The 14,437-nt window shown below is 46.9% G+C and overlaps 1 protein-coding gene across 7 annotated transcripts in view; it reads right to left on the reverse strand.

The window, feature by feature from the left end:
* Positions 1-14,437, reverse strand: part of nab (NGFI-A-binding protein homolog) — a 1,065,342-nt gene that overhangs the window by 440,333 nt on the left and 610,572 nt on the right. For all 7 annotated transcript variants that reach the window (XM_075893960.1, XM_075893958.1, XM_075893959.1 and 4 more), the window contains one exon: positions 7,168-7,363. In XM_075893960.1, coding sequence (XP_075750075.1) covers positions 7,168-7,363 — 196 coding nt within the window. The remainder of the gene's footprint in view (positions 1-7,167; positions 7,364-14,437) is intronic.

A 14,437-nucleotide genomic window follows, 5' to 3' on the forward strand; every position in this document is an offset into this window, starting at 1 on the left:
CACAATACACAAACATGCACACAACGCTCACGTAAGGGTACAACATTCGCACTCACCACAGTGTGTTACTCGCGCTGCACAGCTAGGCTTCAATCACCGGGTATGTATAGGCACCATATTCTGACATCCCGTGTAGCTCTAAAGGGACCCTATTTTTCTAACAATTAAGCAATAAACATGCACGGCGTGGGTATAAAGTTGCGGTGTCCTAATGTAAGCACATCAACAAACATGCCTTTTATCCTAAGTCTACCTAATATTCAATAATTTTTAAATATAGCGAAAAGCTTTTACCACTTGGTGCCCTGTAGTACGGGCTGAATTTGCATTAACAGTACTGTGTGTGACTCCGTAAAATGCAGTGAATCGTATACAAAGCCCGAGCAGCCTTGCATGAACACATCAACGACGCACATGCAGTAGCTCTAGCGATGAACCAGGATACACCGTCGCTACCGCGTTCGACGACTAGGCCTCAGGAGTACGGCACGGTGATTCGATGAATGAGATCTGGCGATCACAAAATTGTTACTGATGTGCAGTTTTCGTATCGTGATTTTTCCCATACACAAAAATATGCGACCGCTATCCACACAGTTTAAGCTACGCAGAGATGGACTTAAACGAACGAGACGGTTCGCAGTCGCGGTTCGTGTTGCTCGCACGCATTGCATGGGCATGCATGCATGCCATACGCCGTTTCTTTGTGTCTCCCCCTCGTTCGGCACTCGCCTTCGCGTTAGTCATTTGACACCTGCGGTCGCAAGGCGCAGAAGACTGTTGTTCATTCAAGCAGCCTTCAATTTTTGTGAAACACATTCTTTGCCTCGCCAGTGGTCGGTGCTAGCTCGTAGAGCTCGCAACAGCGGCTGGCGTGCAGTGCGAGCTCGCTACGATGCCGGCTTGATATCGACGGCATAGCGAGGCTTTCTTATCCCTTAGATGTTGCAGCCGGTGAAATACCGGTGACACTCGGAGAAGCCACCATCGGTGGAGACGGGGCGTCCACGTTGCCGGCGCAACCCTCACACCAGTTGCCGGTCAGCATGCCGTGTGAGAGCGAAGCCTACTTATGACCGCTTCGAAGTTTTACGGTAAACTCCAGGATCAATCGCTGACGATTGTAACAGCTAACTTTTGGTACCATTAAATTTGTCGAAATTTTTTATAACTCGCCCCTTTGAAGCGCGGCATTCACGGCGTTTCGTTCAAGAATAGGACCGATGTCCAGCACAGCTTAACGGTGCGAAATTTCTTGAAATGTTCACACTAAACACCACCCACTCATTGCAAATCTTCGCTGCACTGATAATTTCGTTGCCTGTCGACAGATCCTTATTCGGTCAGCCATAAAAAGCACCGGTTTTTCACACCGACGTACAAACAGATGCCCATACATACACACAAACACACACATGCACGCACGTCACGACCAAAAAGGGTTTCTAAACTCCGATAGGGAGCTTGTAACCACGTGACCTGAAACTCCCTGGGGAATTTAATAAGGTCATGTCGTTCATAAACTGTGCCATTAGACAGGGCCCGTTTTACGATGACATGTGCCGAGTTCACTCCGTACTAGGGAGTAAATAATTGGGACAGGGGAGATTTGGGGGCTCATATGCTAGACAAACTCCCACCTCGGCTAATTTTTTCTCACAGTGATGATTACATTCTACACTCATAGTGCGCTCGCGGTCGATTCACTAGCTTCACATATACCAAATTTGTTACCACGTGATGTGAATAGACGATGACGGCAAATGACACGTCCAAACATTAAAATCATAACGTGGAAGTTGTGTACGGCATACTTTTCGTCCACCCCATAGCATTGAGCTGATTTTAAGGCAACATATTAACCTTACTTATTCATGCTTCGCGAATCTTCGATTCCCACTGTGCGTGCGAAATGCTAATTTTTTCGAACATTTTTCGAAAATCCATATTTCCCAGCACGGTCCCCTACTCCAGCAAACTAGCCAACGACTTGCCCTTGCATAACTCCAGTAACGAGAACTCCTGCCCAACTACCTACTAATATTACCCACTTCTAATTGCGGTGAACTGCCTGAGCGTATCATTCAAAATCATATAACGCAACACCTTGAGTCGAATAACCTATTCTCGAACATTCAACATGGATGTTGTCAAGGTTCCAGCTCACTAACACAACAGGTTGAATTCGCTCATGACATTTCCAGCAACCTTGCCATTAGCAATTAGATTGATGCATTATTCAAATACTCTTTCGAGGCTTTCGACACCGTTGTACGCGCTAAGTAAAATAGACGTGATTTTAAACAACCCTCGACTAACTGACAGGATAGCTAGCTTTCTTAAATCTCGATCTTAATATGTGTCATTCAAATACACTTCGTTCTCAACTGTCGATGTAACTTCAAGTGTTCCACCGGGATCAGTTCTAGGACCTTTATTTTTTATTATTTATAAATGACCTTCCGAGCTATATGAAGTCAAAGGCCTGTATTTATGCCGGCGACTACCAAGTAATTTCTTCTCATTGCGAGCATACCTTACTTAAGGATTCATTCGCCAGCTTTTGCACATGGGGCAGGCCTTAGCAGATGCACACCAATTTAAAGAAAACTGTAGTAATATCAGTCACTAACAGCCACTATTCGTTGTCGCTTGTGCACAGTTCCGAGAACACAATAAGTCCCCGTGCACAAGAGTACAAACGCCTTGGAGTTGTCTCATCGCACAACTTGCAACGGTCGCCGCATAGTGATTACATCACATCCAAAGCACTGAAAAAAAATCAGGTTACCTGCGTCGTACGTCATCTAAATCACCGAAATGCACCAAGTTACTGTAGTACAAAACGCTCATACGCCCTATACTAGCATATGCTTCATCTGTCTGGAACTCGTATAAAACATGTCACGTCAACAAAATTGAAGTTCTTCAAAAGAAGGTGGTTCGTTTCATTTGTCATCGCTATGATCGTAACTTTTCACCTTCATCTGCCATGAAATCCTTGAAACTCCCTCTCCTATCCACCAGACGGGATACCAACTACATTAAGCTATTGCACTTCTATCTGTACTCTTCTTGCCGACTATCTTCAGATGATTACATCTCATGTGCTAATACTCTTTCAACTAGACGTCCCCATGACCTCAACTTAAAGCCTTTCTTTACACGCACGAACATTTTCAAGAAGAGCTATTTTCCTGGAGTATTTTAAAGGTGGAAAGAATCACCCGGTAAAGTTGGTGAACTCTCGTTGTCGGATTCTGTAGACGCACGGTTACGATAAATCATAGTTTCTTTGATGCTTTTTTTGCAATAGAGTCAACTTTGTTGTCAGTGTATTTTTTTATGTATATGTACCCCACTCCTGCGATGGCCGTGTATAGGGTTGATGTATATAAAAATGAGTAAATAAACAAATAAATAAATAAATCGATAAATAAATACTCGTTTGCTGAGCAAGACTTAAGGGTGGAGTCATCCTGTGGTCTTCGAGAGTGACAAACCAAATAAATGTAGATGGGGTGAAGCGTCTGCACTCTGGGCGCAATATAAGAATTGGAAGCAAGCTCATTCATGCGAACTGCCAAGAGGCTGCTGAGTTGTTTGCAGGTCATACAAGCGTAGATTGCAGCCACCAGGTAACTCCTTAAAATGGTGTAGTGGTGGGACACTCGCAGCGAGTTCTCTTCGAAGACGTCCTTCTTATTCATGGCTATGGATGTTGTCAACTTGTCGATGACAGTCAATACCGAAAAGCCCTAGTTTAGTTACTCCCAGCACAGGAAAGTGGGAAGTGCCGCCTATTCCAAGGAGAATCGCCTGAACTCAAGTGCATGCCGATGGCTGCAGAATATATAGAAAATCTTTACGACAGAAATAATCTACGAGAACACTCATTAGGGCCAAAGAAACCATCGCGAGCGCAGTAGCTGTAATAAAACACCATATTGACCATCACTTTTTTCACGAGACGCAGGCTTCCAATCCGTGGACGTCATTCTCTGTTGCGCGTCATCTGCTTATTTCGAAAAACTATGCCACAGTTTCTACCACGACGACACGCATTTAAATACGCAAAGTAAATGTTTACATATATGTAACGCTACGATGAAGGCGTGACGTGGCCTGGCTCATACGCCATGTTTATTCCATTCTGCACTTCTTCCTTCTCGACCTCTACTAACCATCACTTGATACGTCCCACGATTCCCCCTCCCCCCGAAAGAAGGCATGGATTACGCACAACAAAAAGTAAACAAGGAGAGGTTGAGAAGTCACAAATGTCAAAATGCACAATTGGCTTCATGGCCCCGTGGTGTTCCGTAAACTCGCAAAACTTCAGGAAAGAGTGCAGCAGTCCGGTTAACGCAGGAGTTCTGGTGGGCGAGGCTGATGGTTGCGTCCTGGATAACACAAGAATGCTTTGGACGTGGAGATAGCGGAAATCGCAGCCGGCATTCTTGTGAAGAAGAAACGAGGTTCGAAAACCTTGCAGAATGGACAGTTCAGATATCGTAGGCATCGAATTCTTCGTCGTGGCACAGGTCGTGAAGGCAGCTTGCGTGCGCGTTGATCGAGGTTGATTGGGCGCTGCCTGTGTTTCTGCCGAGTACAAGGGGTGCTTTTGTGGCTTTTAGAAATTTTTCTATGGCGATGTCGCAGATGGTTTGATGGAAGGCACATTCTTGATCTTTGGTGGAGAATGTATCCACCACGATGGGCCTTTTTGCAATGTTCTTCAAGCCTTAAGAGTGCACTCGATGAAGTTTTGTTTCGCCGTTGACAATGTTGAAGTATGCGTTGACGTTGTAATTTCTTCGTTTCGTCAACTTGCTTGTGGTGTGACATTGATCGTGTTGCGCCAGGATTCTTAGCGAGTCCTCCGCAGGCTTCTACGATGCCAACCAATGCAACTGTTTCCGGCGCCAGATAATGTGGCGGGTTTGATGCACTTGAATCTTCTGTATTTATAAACCGTTCATTGTTGGTCGTTGCCTGAAGCGTACTTATGTCATCAGAAGTCGCACCTGTGGTTTTGTTTTCATTATATGCAGTGAGGTTGTGTACTGGATTCACGTCGCTTCGATCTTGTGATTGATGAACACTCGACGCATCTGCAGAACACTTTTCTTCACAAGATGCTGATTGTGAATGCTTCTGTCTCTGTGGAACTGCTGAACTGAATACTTTGAACAAATGAGATTCCTGTGAACATTCGTTGTCTGGGTTGGTTTCGTGCGGATTTACTAACTCGTCATGCGTAAATGCTACGATCTTGTGAGGTGCTTCATCAGGTTTATCAGAAAAGTTGATGACAGGAGATGGAACTGCTGAGCTGAATACTTTGAACGAATGATGTTTCTGTGAACATTCGTTGTCTGGGTTGGTTTCATGTGGATTTACTAACTCGTCGTGCGTAATTGCCGTCACGCATCCGGAGCCGTGTGGGCCATGTGTGCGACACCAAGCATCAAGTGATTCGGGTTGTTCAGTAATACCTGAAGTATTATGGTGCCGTAAATACATTGGAAATGCCGATTCATTTGCCCATGAAAAATCCAACCGTAAGTCCGGTCTTTTGGCAAAATGGTCTACATTCCTACCGGCATACGGTGGCATTACCTTCTCTGCTGCGACGTGCAAGTCCCTAGTTGGTGTTGTAATGCGTGAAGTGTATTTGGACGAGTCATACGATGGTACAATGGTGGAATATTTATTCTGAAGTCTTGTTTGGGAAATACGCTTACTGCGGGAAGACTTCGCGTAACTGTGATGGTTGAGTTGAAGAGACTTCAGCTGATGAGGTATGTACAGGTCTTCATCGTATTCTTTGAAACGGGTGATCATTTCTTCTTTGATCTTTTTCCAAGACTCATCGTTCTCGAAGATGTGGGTGAGGTAAAATTTGAACGCCTCACCTGAGATGTAGTCAGTGAAGTTGATGATCATCTCCCGTTCCGACCATGATGCAGCGGTGGCATGGAGCTCGAACAGGTTGAACCAGTCCTGTACGGGTCCGTCGTCCGCTGATCCGGTGTACTTAGGGATGTCAAGGTCTTCTGATGCTGCTGTCGTGATGCTTGGTGGTCTTGGTGGTCCGCGTTCGGTCACTGCGTCTCGCTGAGGTCTTCGATGATGATGGCCGGGCGATGAAGTGGTTGCGAGGTCTTCATCCTGCCGACTCGTGTAACGCTACGATGAAGGGGTGACGTGGCCTGGCTCATACGCCATGTTTATTCCGTTCTGCACTTCTTCCTTCTCGACCTCTACTAACCATCACTTGATACGTCACATATAACATTTTTTCTTCTTATGGCTTGTGTGTAGCGACATAAGAATATTGGAGAACGCTTGTGAAAAAGAGAAGTTAGGTCAAACGGTAAAAAACAGCAGCTTGCCACTTTATCAAAGACACAGAACCACTAACAACGTGACATCGTGTCTTTTTAACCTTAAGAAATTACCGCCTTACACGAAAAAAAGATTCTGAATGTGATTTTCTTCCTATACTACTTTTGTGGTAGCCAGTATCCTGGATGCAAACGATAAACACTCTAGCGCAATTTAAGCTGCTTAATTCAGCCCAGCAGTTGAGCCACAAAGTGAACCAATCTTTTCACAACCTGATTGATTGACATGTGGGATTTAACGTCCCTAAACCACCATATAATTATGAGAGACGCCGTAGTGGAGAGCTCCAGAAATTTCGACCACCTGGGGTTCTTTAACGTGCACCCAAATCTGAGCACATGGGCCTACAACATTTCCGCCTCCATCGGAAATGCAGCCGCCGCAGCCGGGATTCGATCCCGTGACCTGCGGTTCAGCAGCCGAGTACCTTATCCACTAGAACAGCGCGGCGGGGCATTCCACAACTTCGTTCAAGACTACTTCTTATGACTAGTTCCGCAATCTTCAAGGATTCCTCAGAACCAATTGACATATTTTTGTATCCCTGCGTTTCGAGTGGTCCATGAACACACCCTTGCGTTGCTAGTTACTAGCTTCGTAGTCTGTAGAATGGACACCCCGGAATGGTGTTAGTGCCAGTTTCTCATCAGGACCAATATTTAGGCAGCTCTCAGTGAGAGAAATCCTCACAGATTTCCTGCGACCACGTGCTTCATACAGGTGCTTAGTTCATAGATTGCAAGAGGAAGAACTGACTGGTTCCGTTGGCGTTCCTGGACAGGATGCGACCCGCACAACCTGGCGGGGGTGGCGGTACGCCGGCTGACCCTTGGGGTGGCGGCGCGGGTCCCAGCGGGGCTTGCTGGCCACTTTCGGTGGTCGACGAGGGGCAGTGGTTCAGGTACTCCCGCACCTGCTGCTCAGCCATCGACATGTCGCACAAGGCGCGTACCTGCAAAGAGAAGAAGCCTTATGCATATGGGGCCTTCTCGCCCGGTCGGTAGATTATGCGAGCGTCAACATGAAACAATAAAAATAATGCACATGGGATACGGACGCTGCGTAATTTAGAGTGATTAGGCGATTCTTTTTGTGTGTATATCTGCGTAAAAACACAAACTAAGTGCTTAGGAGACGCGTGCCACTTGGAATGTACTACTTTTGCTTAATAATGAGTATCGTATCCATCGACAAGTCGTTTCTCCTTTCGAGGGTGAATGAAAAATGAATGAATAAGCTTAATTTGAAGTCCGGCAGTTTTCACCAGGGCGAGGTGGGGGAAGTGTGGATTAAACCCTGCCTCTACCCAGCCTCCGTCGATTATGATGGCGGTGCCTCAGGTAACCACTCGAAGTCCTTCGACCCGGGCGGCATCTCCAGCTTGCCGGACGGTTAAATGCTGGTCAGCCAGCTCGTCGCTGGTGAGTACCGCTTCCCAGCGGCAGCTGACGCCGCATGTCCGCAACAGTGACCGCAGCCACGGCGGAGGCCGGCCTCTGCCCTCGCGCGGAGGTAGCAGCAGCAATTGGCCTCAGAGTCCATCCCTGCCTAACATGCGTCGCGAAGGGAGCGGCGGCATCGACAATAACTTCGCGGCGGAAATATTGTGAACATGTCGCGATTGGTTCAGTGATTTCAACAAACATATTAAAAGAAGTGCGTCAAAAATGGTTCATGAGAAAGACTTCCGTCGTCCACTTCCCTGCCATCGGCATTGCTATGCGTCGCATGAAACCTTCAGGAAAGTCAGAAAATGCACTGTTGCGGGCAAGCCATGAACTAGGGAAAGAAGAGAAAGCCATGGCAGACAAGGTGATATCCTTTTGCAAGGACAACGCTCTGTCACGTCTGCGAGTCAATATGGAAAGAAGCTTTGCCATCAGGCATTTACAACGAGGAGATGGTGCAGAAAAATTTCAAAGAACTTCGCTCAAGTTAAGTCATCTGTGAGTAGATTCAATAGCAAAGAGATGGTCTTTTGTAAATCAATGTAAACTGCAGAACCTCACCCGAGTGGCTGTCATATTACCTTGACATAGTGACATATTACCTTACTCATTCGTGATTCGCATATAATCAATTTCCACAATACGTGGGATCTTCTAATTTTTTATATGAACTTTTTTATATGAATTGGGTTACTCATGACGAAGATTTTGTGGCTTTCCGAAAATGCATAAAAGAACACCGCTCAATTATGTCAAAATGCATTTGAGTTAAGAGCCAACAAGTGAATGAAAATATTGGTATTTGATATGATAGCTGCCTTTAGTGAGTTCAACAAGTGACGGTTTCGACAACGTTATGTCTTCTCGACACAGTTCAGAAGGATGTCACGCAGTTCAGCGGTCTATTCCCACCGATTAACGGCACTCACGTGGTGATAGTGATCGAGCCTGTCCTCTTTTCCACCAAACAACGGGGGGTCACGCTCCTGTCTGTATATAAAAAAGAAGGCGTGCCTCGCCGCGACGGGTTAAGGATTTGTGCGGCAAGCTGCTGGCGGTGACTTCTGCGACAGTTTCGTTCTGCGACATGCTGCCGGACAGCGGGTGCAAGGGGCGACCTGAACGCACCTCCACCACTTATGACGTCTTGATTTCGACGGTGTTTCTTCGAGGCAAGACCTCGGAAAACGAACAGCCAGAGCACGCACACACAGGATGACGACTATAATTACAATCGGTTACTGTGAGGACAGAGAGCCAAACGGCGGTGGGATTATGATGAATCATGCAGAGGGGAGAAAGAATTCATGATAATAAGGGCTGCAGCGCGAGCACGAAGGTGCTAGAAGCAAAGTGAAACGAAAGGCGAGGCAAGGAAAGCAAAGAGGACAACACGAGCGCAACACGTTCATGGAGGAACAAGTAAGTAACGAATGCCCCCCCCCCCACATATATATATATATATATATATATATATATATATATATATATATATATATATATATATATATATATATGACGTATCAAGTGATGGTTAGTAGAGGTCGAGAAGGAAGAAGTGCAGAATGGAATAAACATGGCGTATGAGCTAGGCCACGTCACTCAGTCATCATAGCGTCACACGAGTCGACAGGATGAAGACCTGGCCACCACTCATCAACCTCACATCATTCACGAAGCCACCTACAGTACACCTCAACTGAATATCGATCACAGAAGAGGTGATCTCAGGCCCATTCAGTCACCGGCACCATGACAGAACCATCGACTGACCTCGACATCCCCAAGTACACCGGATCAGCGGACGACGGACCCGTACAGCACTGGTTCAACCTATTCGAGCTCCACGCTGCCGCTGCATCCTGGTCGGAACAGGAGATGATCATCAACTTCACTGACTACATCTCCGGTGAGGCATTTAAGTTTTACCTCACCCACATCTTTGAAAATGACGAATCATGGCGAAAAATCAAAGAGGAGATGATTACCCGTTTTAACGACTATGACCAAGACCTACTCATTGCCAAACATCTAGAGACAACTGCACACTATCGTCTATTCCTTAAGCAGTCCTCAATCATTCGAAAGCCCAGCGCGAATCGACAACTGCCTCAAGACGAAGTGGCACATGAGTTTACTAACAGAAGGCCATGCGTATATTGGGAAAAACCTAGCCGTCAAGCGCGCCTCCCTTCTGCGCAAAGGTCAGCATTTCCGAAGTCATCGCTTCAGCATAGGACCCGAGACGTTGCTCAACCACCTGATGCCCTTCACTCTTCGTCTCGCATACGTGATCCTGGGTTTTCGTCACGCGGTTCTTCAAGCGCTCCTAACGCTCACCACTTGCCTTATAAGGCCGATGTATTCATGGTAGATGACCTGGCGCATTGGAAAAATACCCTGTCAAGCCATTTTTCTTCCGTACGGTTTCATGCATCACTGTCCGGCGCACACACCCTCGAGAGTCCAAACCAAACAAAAGGCTCAGACAAATCTAACGTCACACACTGCCATGCGCAAGAGCCTCTCGTAGTGAACAGTGTAGAAGAAGCTTCTGAAGAACTTTCTATCAACTCTGAAGCGTCATCTTCATTGCCTGAACTACATGACAACAGCTCACTGACTACCAGCTGCCGACTGGAGACCCCATCAGGTTGTCATAAAAACCAGTGCGATGTTCAAGAAGGGCTTCCACCGCAATACGGTCCACAGCAACGTCAGCAACGCCAGCAAAAGCAAGTCCGTGAATCGCAGACACTCCAACGGACACACCAACATGGACGACGACGCAAAGCAAACCTCTTAAAACAAATTCAAGAAGCGAGGCAACTTCGCATAAAGGATTGACGCCAGAAACGCATTTGGCACAAAATATCAAGACTGCGCCTAAGATTAGAGCTCCGAAACCTCAGGAAACACCGAACAAGACAAGAAGTCACCAGTTCTACCACGCAAAGATTCAGACACCATTCATTTAGTTTACCACAACGGAGCCAACGCCACAGAAAACTACGAAAGAGACTGAACGTTATAATTTGTACAACGCACGAACATAGACATAATTCTTTGAACTTTAGTTCTTGTACACGCAGGCTGCGAGCACTAATTCTGTCTCAGCAGCGACACAAAATACAGCGCGTAAGACAGAGGATTCGGCGCCTACGACATTCGACCTTCAAGTGCTCCAAGGGCTTCCAACCTTGTTCATTCCTTGCAGCTGCTCAAGTCATGTCATGGTCAGTGCAGTTTTGCAAGACGCGGTTACCTTCTCCAGAACGCCACAGCCAACCTCCCCTACCAGAACTCTCCTATTCACCGGACTGCCGCACTCTTTTCTGAATTTTTGCGAGTTTACGGAACACCACTGGGACATGAAACTAATTGTGCATTTTGACATTTGTGACTTCTCAACCTTGCCTTGTTTACTTTTTCTTGTTCGTAATTCATATCTTCTTTCGGGGGGAGGGGAATCGTGTGACGTATCAAGTGATGGTTAGTAGAGGTTGAGAAGGAAGAAGTGCAGAATGGAATAAACATGGCGTATGAGCTAGGCCACGTCACCCAGTCATCATAGCGTCACACACACATATATATATATATATATATATATTGTATAGACGAGTAGGCTGGCTGTTCTTAATATACACTTTCTCCTTCTCTTCTACATGCTGGGCGAGCGCGCAGCCACTCCGTCCACATTACAGTCGGCCGTGCTGCGAAATAGAATTGAAGCCGCCTTCGCGGTATCTAGAGTCCTAAATTTCTAAATTTCTGGCCAGTTTGTTAGACTCGTCCGTGTGGTCGAGCGTTGTGAATCACTCAAACGTATCTGGAGTGCGGCCTTGGCTGTTGCATGTGGGATGGTCTTGGTCGTGAATCCAAACCACCTGGCGAGCCGCAGGAACGCTTTAGGGCGGGCGAATTTGGTTGTGCCACGTTGCTAGTCCCACGTCCCCAGATACTGAACAGAGAAGTGCATAGTTATCGGAAACGTCTCTTGCGAGCGGATCTCACTGCTTCTAGCGGTCTTTGCAGGTGTTGGTGCGGCCGCAACTTGGTGTGCGGGAATGTAGATGTTTTCGGTGGTCGGCATTGAATATTTAAAGGAGGTCGTAGGTGGCGTGGTCGCTTTGTGGGTGAAACTTTATTACCCAAAACGTTGCCCTGAACGACACTCGATGAGACAACAGAAATCGAGGGCATCTCCCACGTCGAGGCAGAGAGCCCGAAGCTCACCGCTGCCTCACGGGCCTCCCAGAGAGCCCGAAGTTGGTCTTTTAGTGAAGCACTTCTTAGCACTTTGCCCACTATTCCTAGTTTTTGGCGTAGGTGTCCCTTGATACACAACCACAGAGCATATTCTTAAAATCTACACGTTCACAGCAGTGTTCACACACAAGTTGTCTGTAGTAGTCTGGGACGATATGCTTCATGTGCCAAAAGCTAGGGTATGAGTTAGTCTGGAGAAAGCGTAACGTGACCGACTAGCTACGCATTAATTTCTTACCTGGTAGGTGGAACTCTCACCTGTCTAAACAAAAGTGCTTCTTAATATTGTTGGAATTAAACAACAGATCACGGTACTCCATGTGCAGTTTAGGGGGGAACCGGAGCGACGTGGTCGATGGCGATGTACTGAGCGTACGTTGCTTAGAAAAGGGAGGCACTGCAATTGATTATAGAATGACTTTGGCTAACTTCTGAACGTTGCCTTTTTTCCGCTATGGTGTGCAAACCAAGCTTGTTGACGGGAATATTTTTGCCTACTTTGGTGCTGGATAGGCGTGCAATTTGTGCCGTGTGCTGGGCCTCGATGATTTCGACAAGGGGATTACGCACTTCTAGCTGTAAAAGTAGAACAGTGGAGGCATTATCCGGGAGCCCCATCACTGTGTTAAAAGCGCATTGTATGTGTTCTTCGAGATTTTGCCGTTCTACCTTTTTTGCAGTTGAGCATCACAGCCAGGTATATGATGTGACAGAGAACAAAAGCAAGTTCCATTATGATGGCGTCATCCTCGCCTAGTCCTCTAAGCTGATTAATGGTTTGCCTAAAAATTCGAAGTGCGTTCCCAATCTTGAATGTGATGCTATCCATCATCACCAAGTTGGAGCCATTATTTTGGCTCATGAGTCCAAGAATGCGAATTTCGTTGACCGTAGGTATGCGGTTGCCGTCCGAATCACTCAAGTTTATAGTTGGAGGGAAGTGTCTGCGCCAGTCTTTTTAAGGCCGCCTTCGTCCTGGAGAATGGCAGATAAGCAGCCCAGATTTTCAGGAAGGAAGGAAAATAGAAGGAAAAGAACGGCAGGGAGGTTAACCAGCCTATAGGCAGGCAGTTTGCTACCTTGTGCATGGGGGCGATGAAAGATAGAGAGCAGAGAGGGAAGAGAAATAAACACAGCGCATTCGGCAGCACACGCGCGCACACTCAGTCATAGTCCAGTCTTGTCTTTCGTGGTGTGTGACATTGCTGTTACAGCCACTTGTTCAAGTGCGTGTCGGGTAGGAATTTCAACAGAGCTTTTGTCGCCTTCTGTTGAAATGTCTTCTCTCGGGCACTTGACAGAATAGTGTCGACAGACATTTGGCTGTTGTCATTGCGTGCAAAAACGGATGCCAGTGACTGTCTCTGGATGTCATAAAACGGACAGTCGCACAGGATGTGGTGTAGAGTCTCTTCGCAATGACAGGCATCGCAGAGAGCGTTGTTGGCCATTCCTATGACAAAGAAATAAGATTTTGTAAATGCTACTTCTAGCCATAACCGATGGAGAAGGGTGGCTTCTCTTCGGTCGAGCACAGTGATCTTGCGGAGGGTCATCCAAGAGGACAGGTGGTGTTGACGATTATTCTCATTGCTTGATGGGCACCATCGTGAAAACGTCATTTCACACGCAAGTCATCGAAGATTACTGGCAGCATCCCTCCACGAAAGTGGTATGGCTTCTTCTCGTGTTCCTTCAAAAGCTGCCCACGTGGCAGCATCGGCATGTTCGTTCTCTATGACGCCACAGTGAATTGGCAGTCACTGAAACGTCACATGATGCCATTTCTCGTGTGAAGTGGGAAGAAGGCATCGAATTTTTAAAACAAGCTGTCCGTACGGCCCGCGACGCAGTGCTGAGAGTACAGATTGTAGGGCAGCCCTTGAGTCGCTGAAAATCGACCGTTGTTGCGGTGGTTCCCGAGTGGCCACACAAAGTGCAGCACGCAAAGCAGCTAGTTCCGCTGCTGTAGGTGCCGTGGAGTGGTCAGTCCTAAAGCTGATGGTAACACCTCTTGCTGGGACAACTACTGCACCTGACGAACACTGGCGGTTCGTGGGGCCATCGGTATATATATATGTACACTGTCTGAATATTTCTCGTGCAAAAAAAGGAGAGACAGTTGTTTCAGCATGGGTGATGAAAGCTGAGATTTCCTCCGAATTTCTGGTACACTAAGCTGCACTGTGGGTCGAATAAGACACCAAGGGGGTATCGATAGTTTAGATGCAGGAGTGAAGCCCGAGACAAGTTTCTCGTTGTACTTCACAATCATTTTAGCGAACGATGCTTGGCCCCTCTCTGAAGGC

The sequence above is a fragment of the Rhipicephalus microplus genome, chromosome 4, assembly GCF_043290135.1.
Source record: "Rhipicephalus microplus isolate Deutch F79 chromosome 4, USDA_Rmic, whole genome shotgun sequence".
NCBI lineage: Eukaryota > Metazoa > Arthropoda > Arachnida > Ixodida > Ixodidae > Rhipicephalus > Rhipicephalus microplus.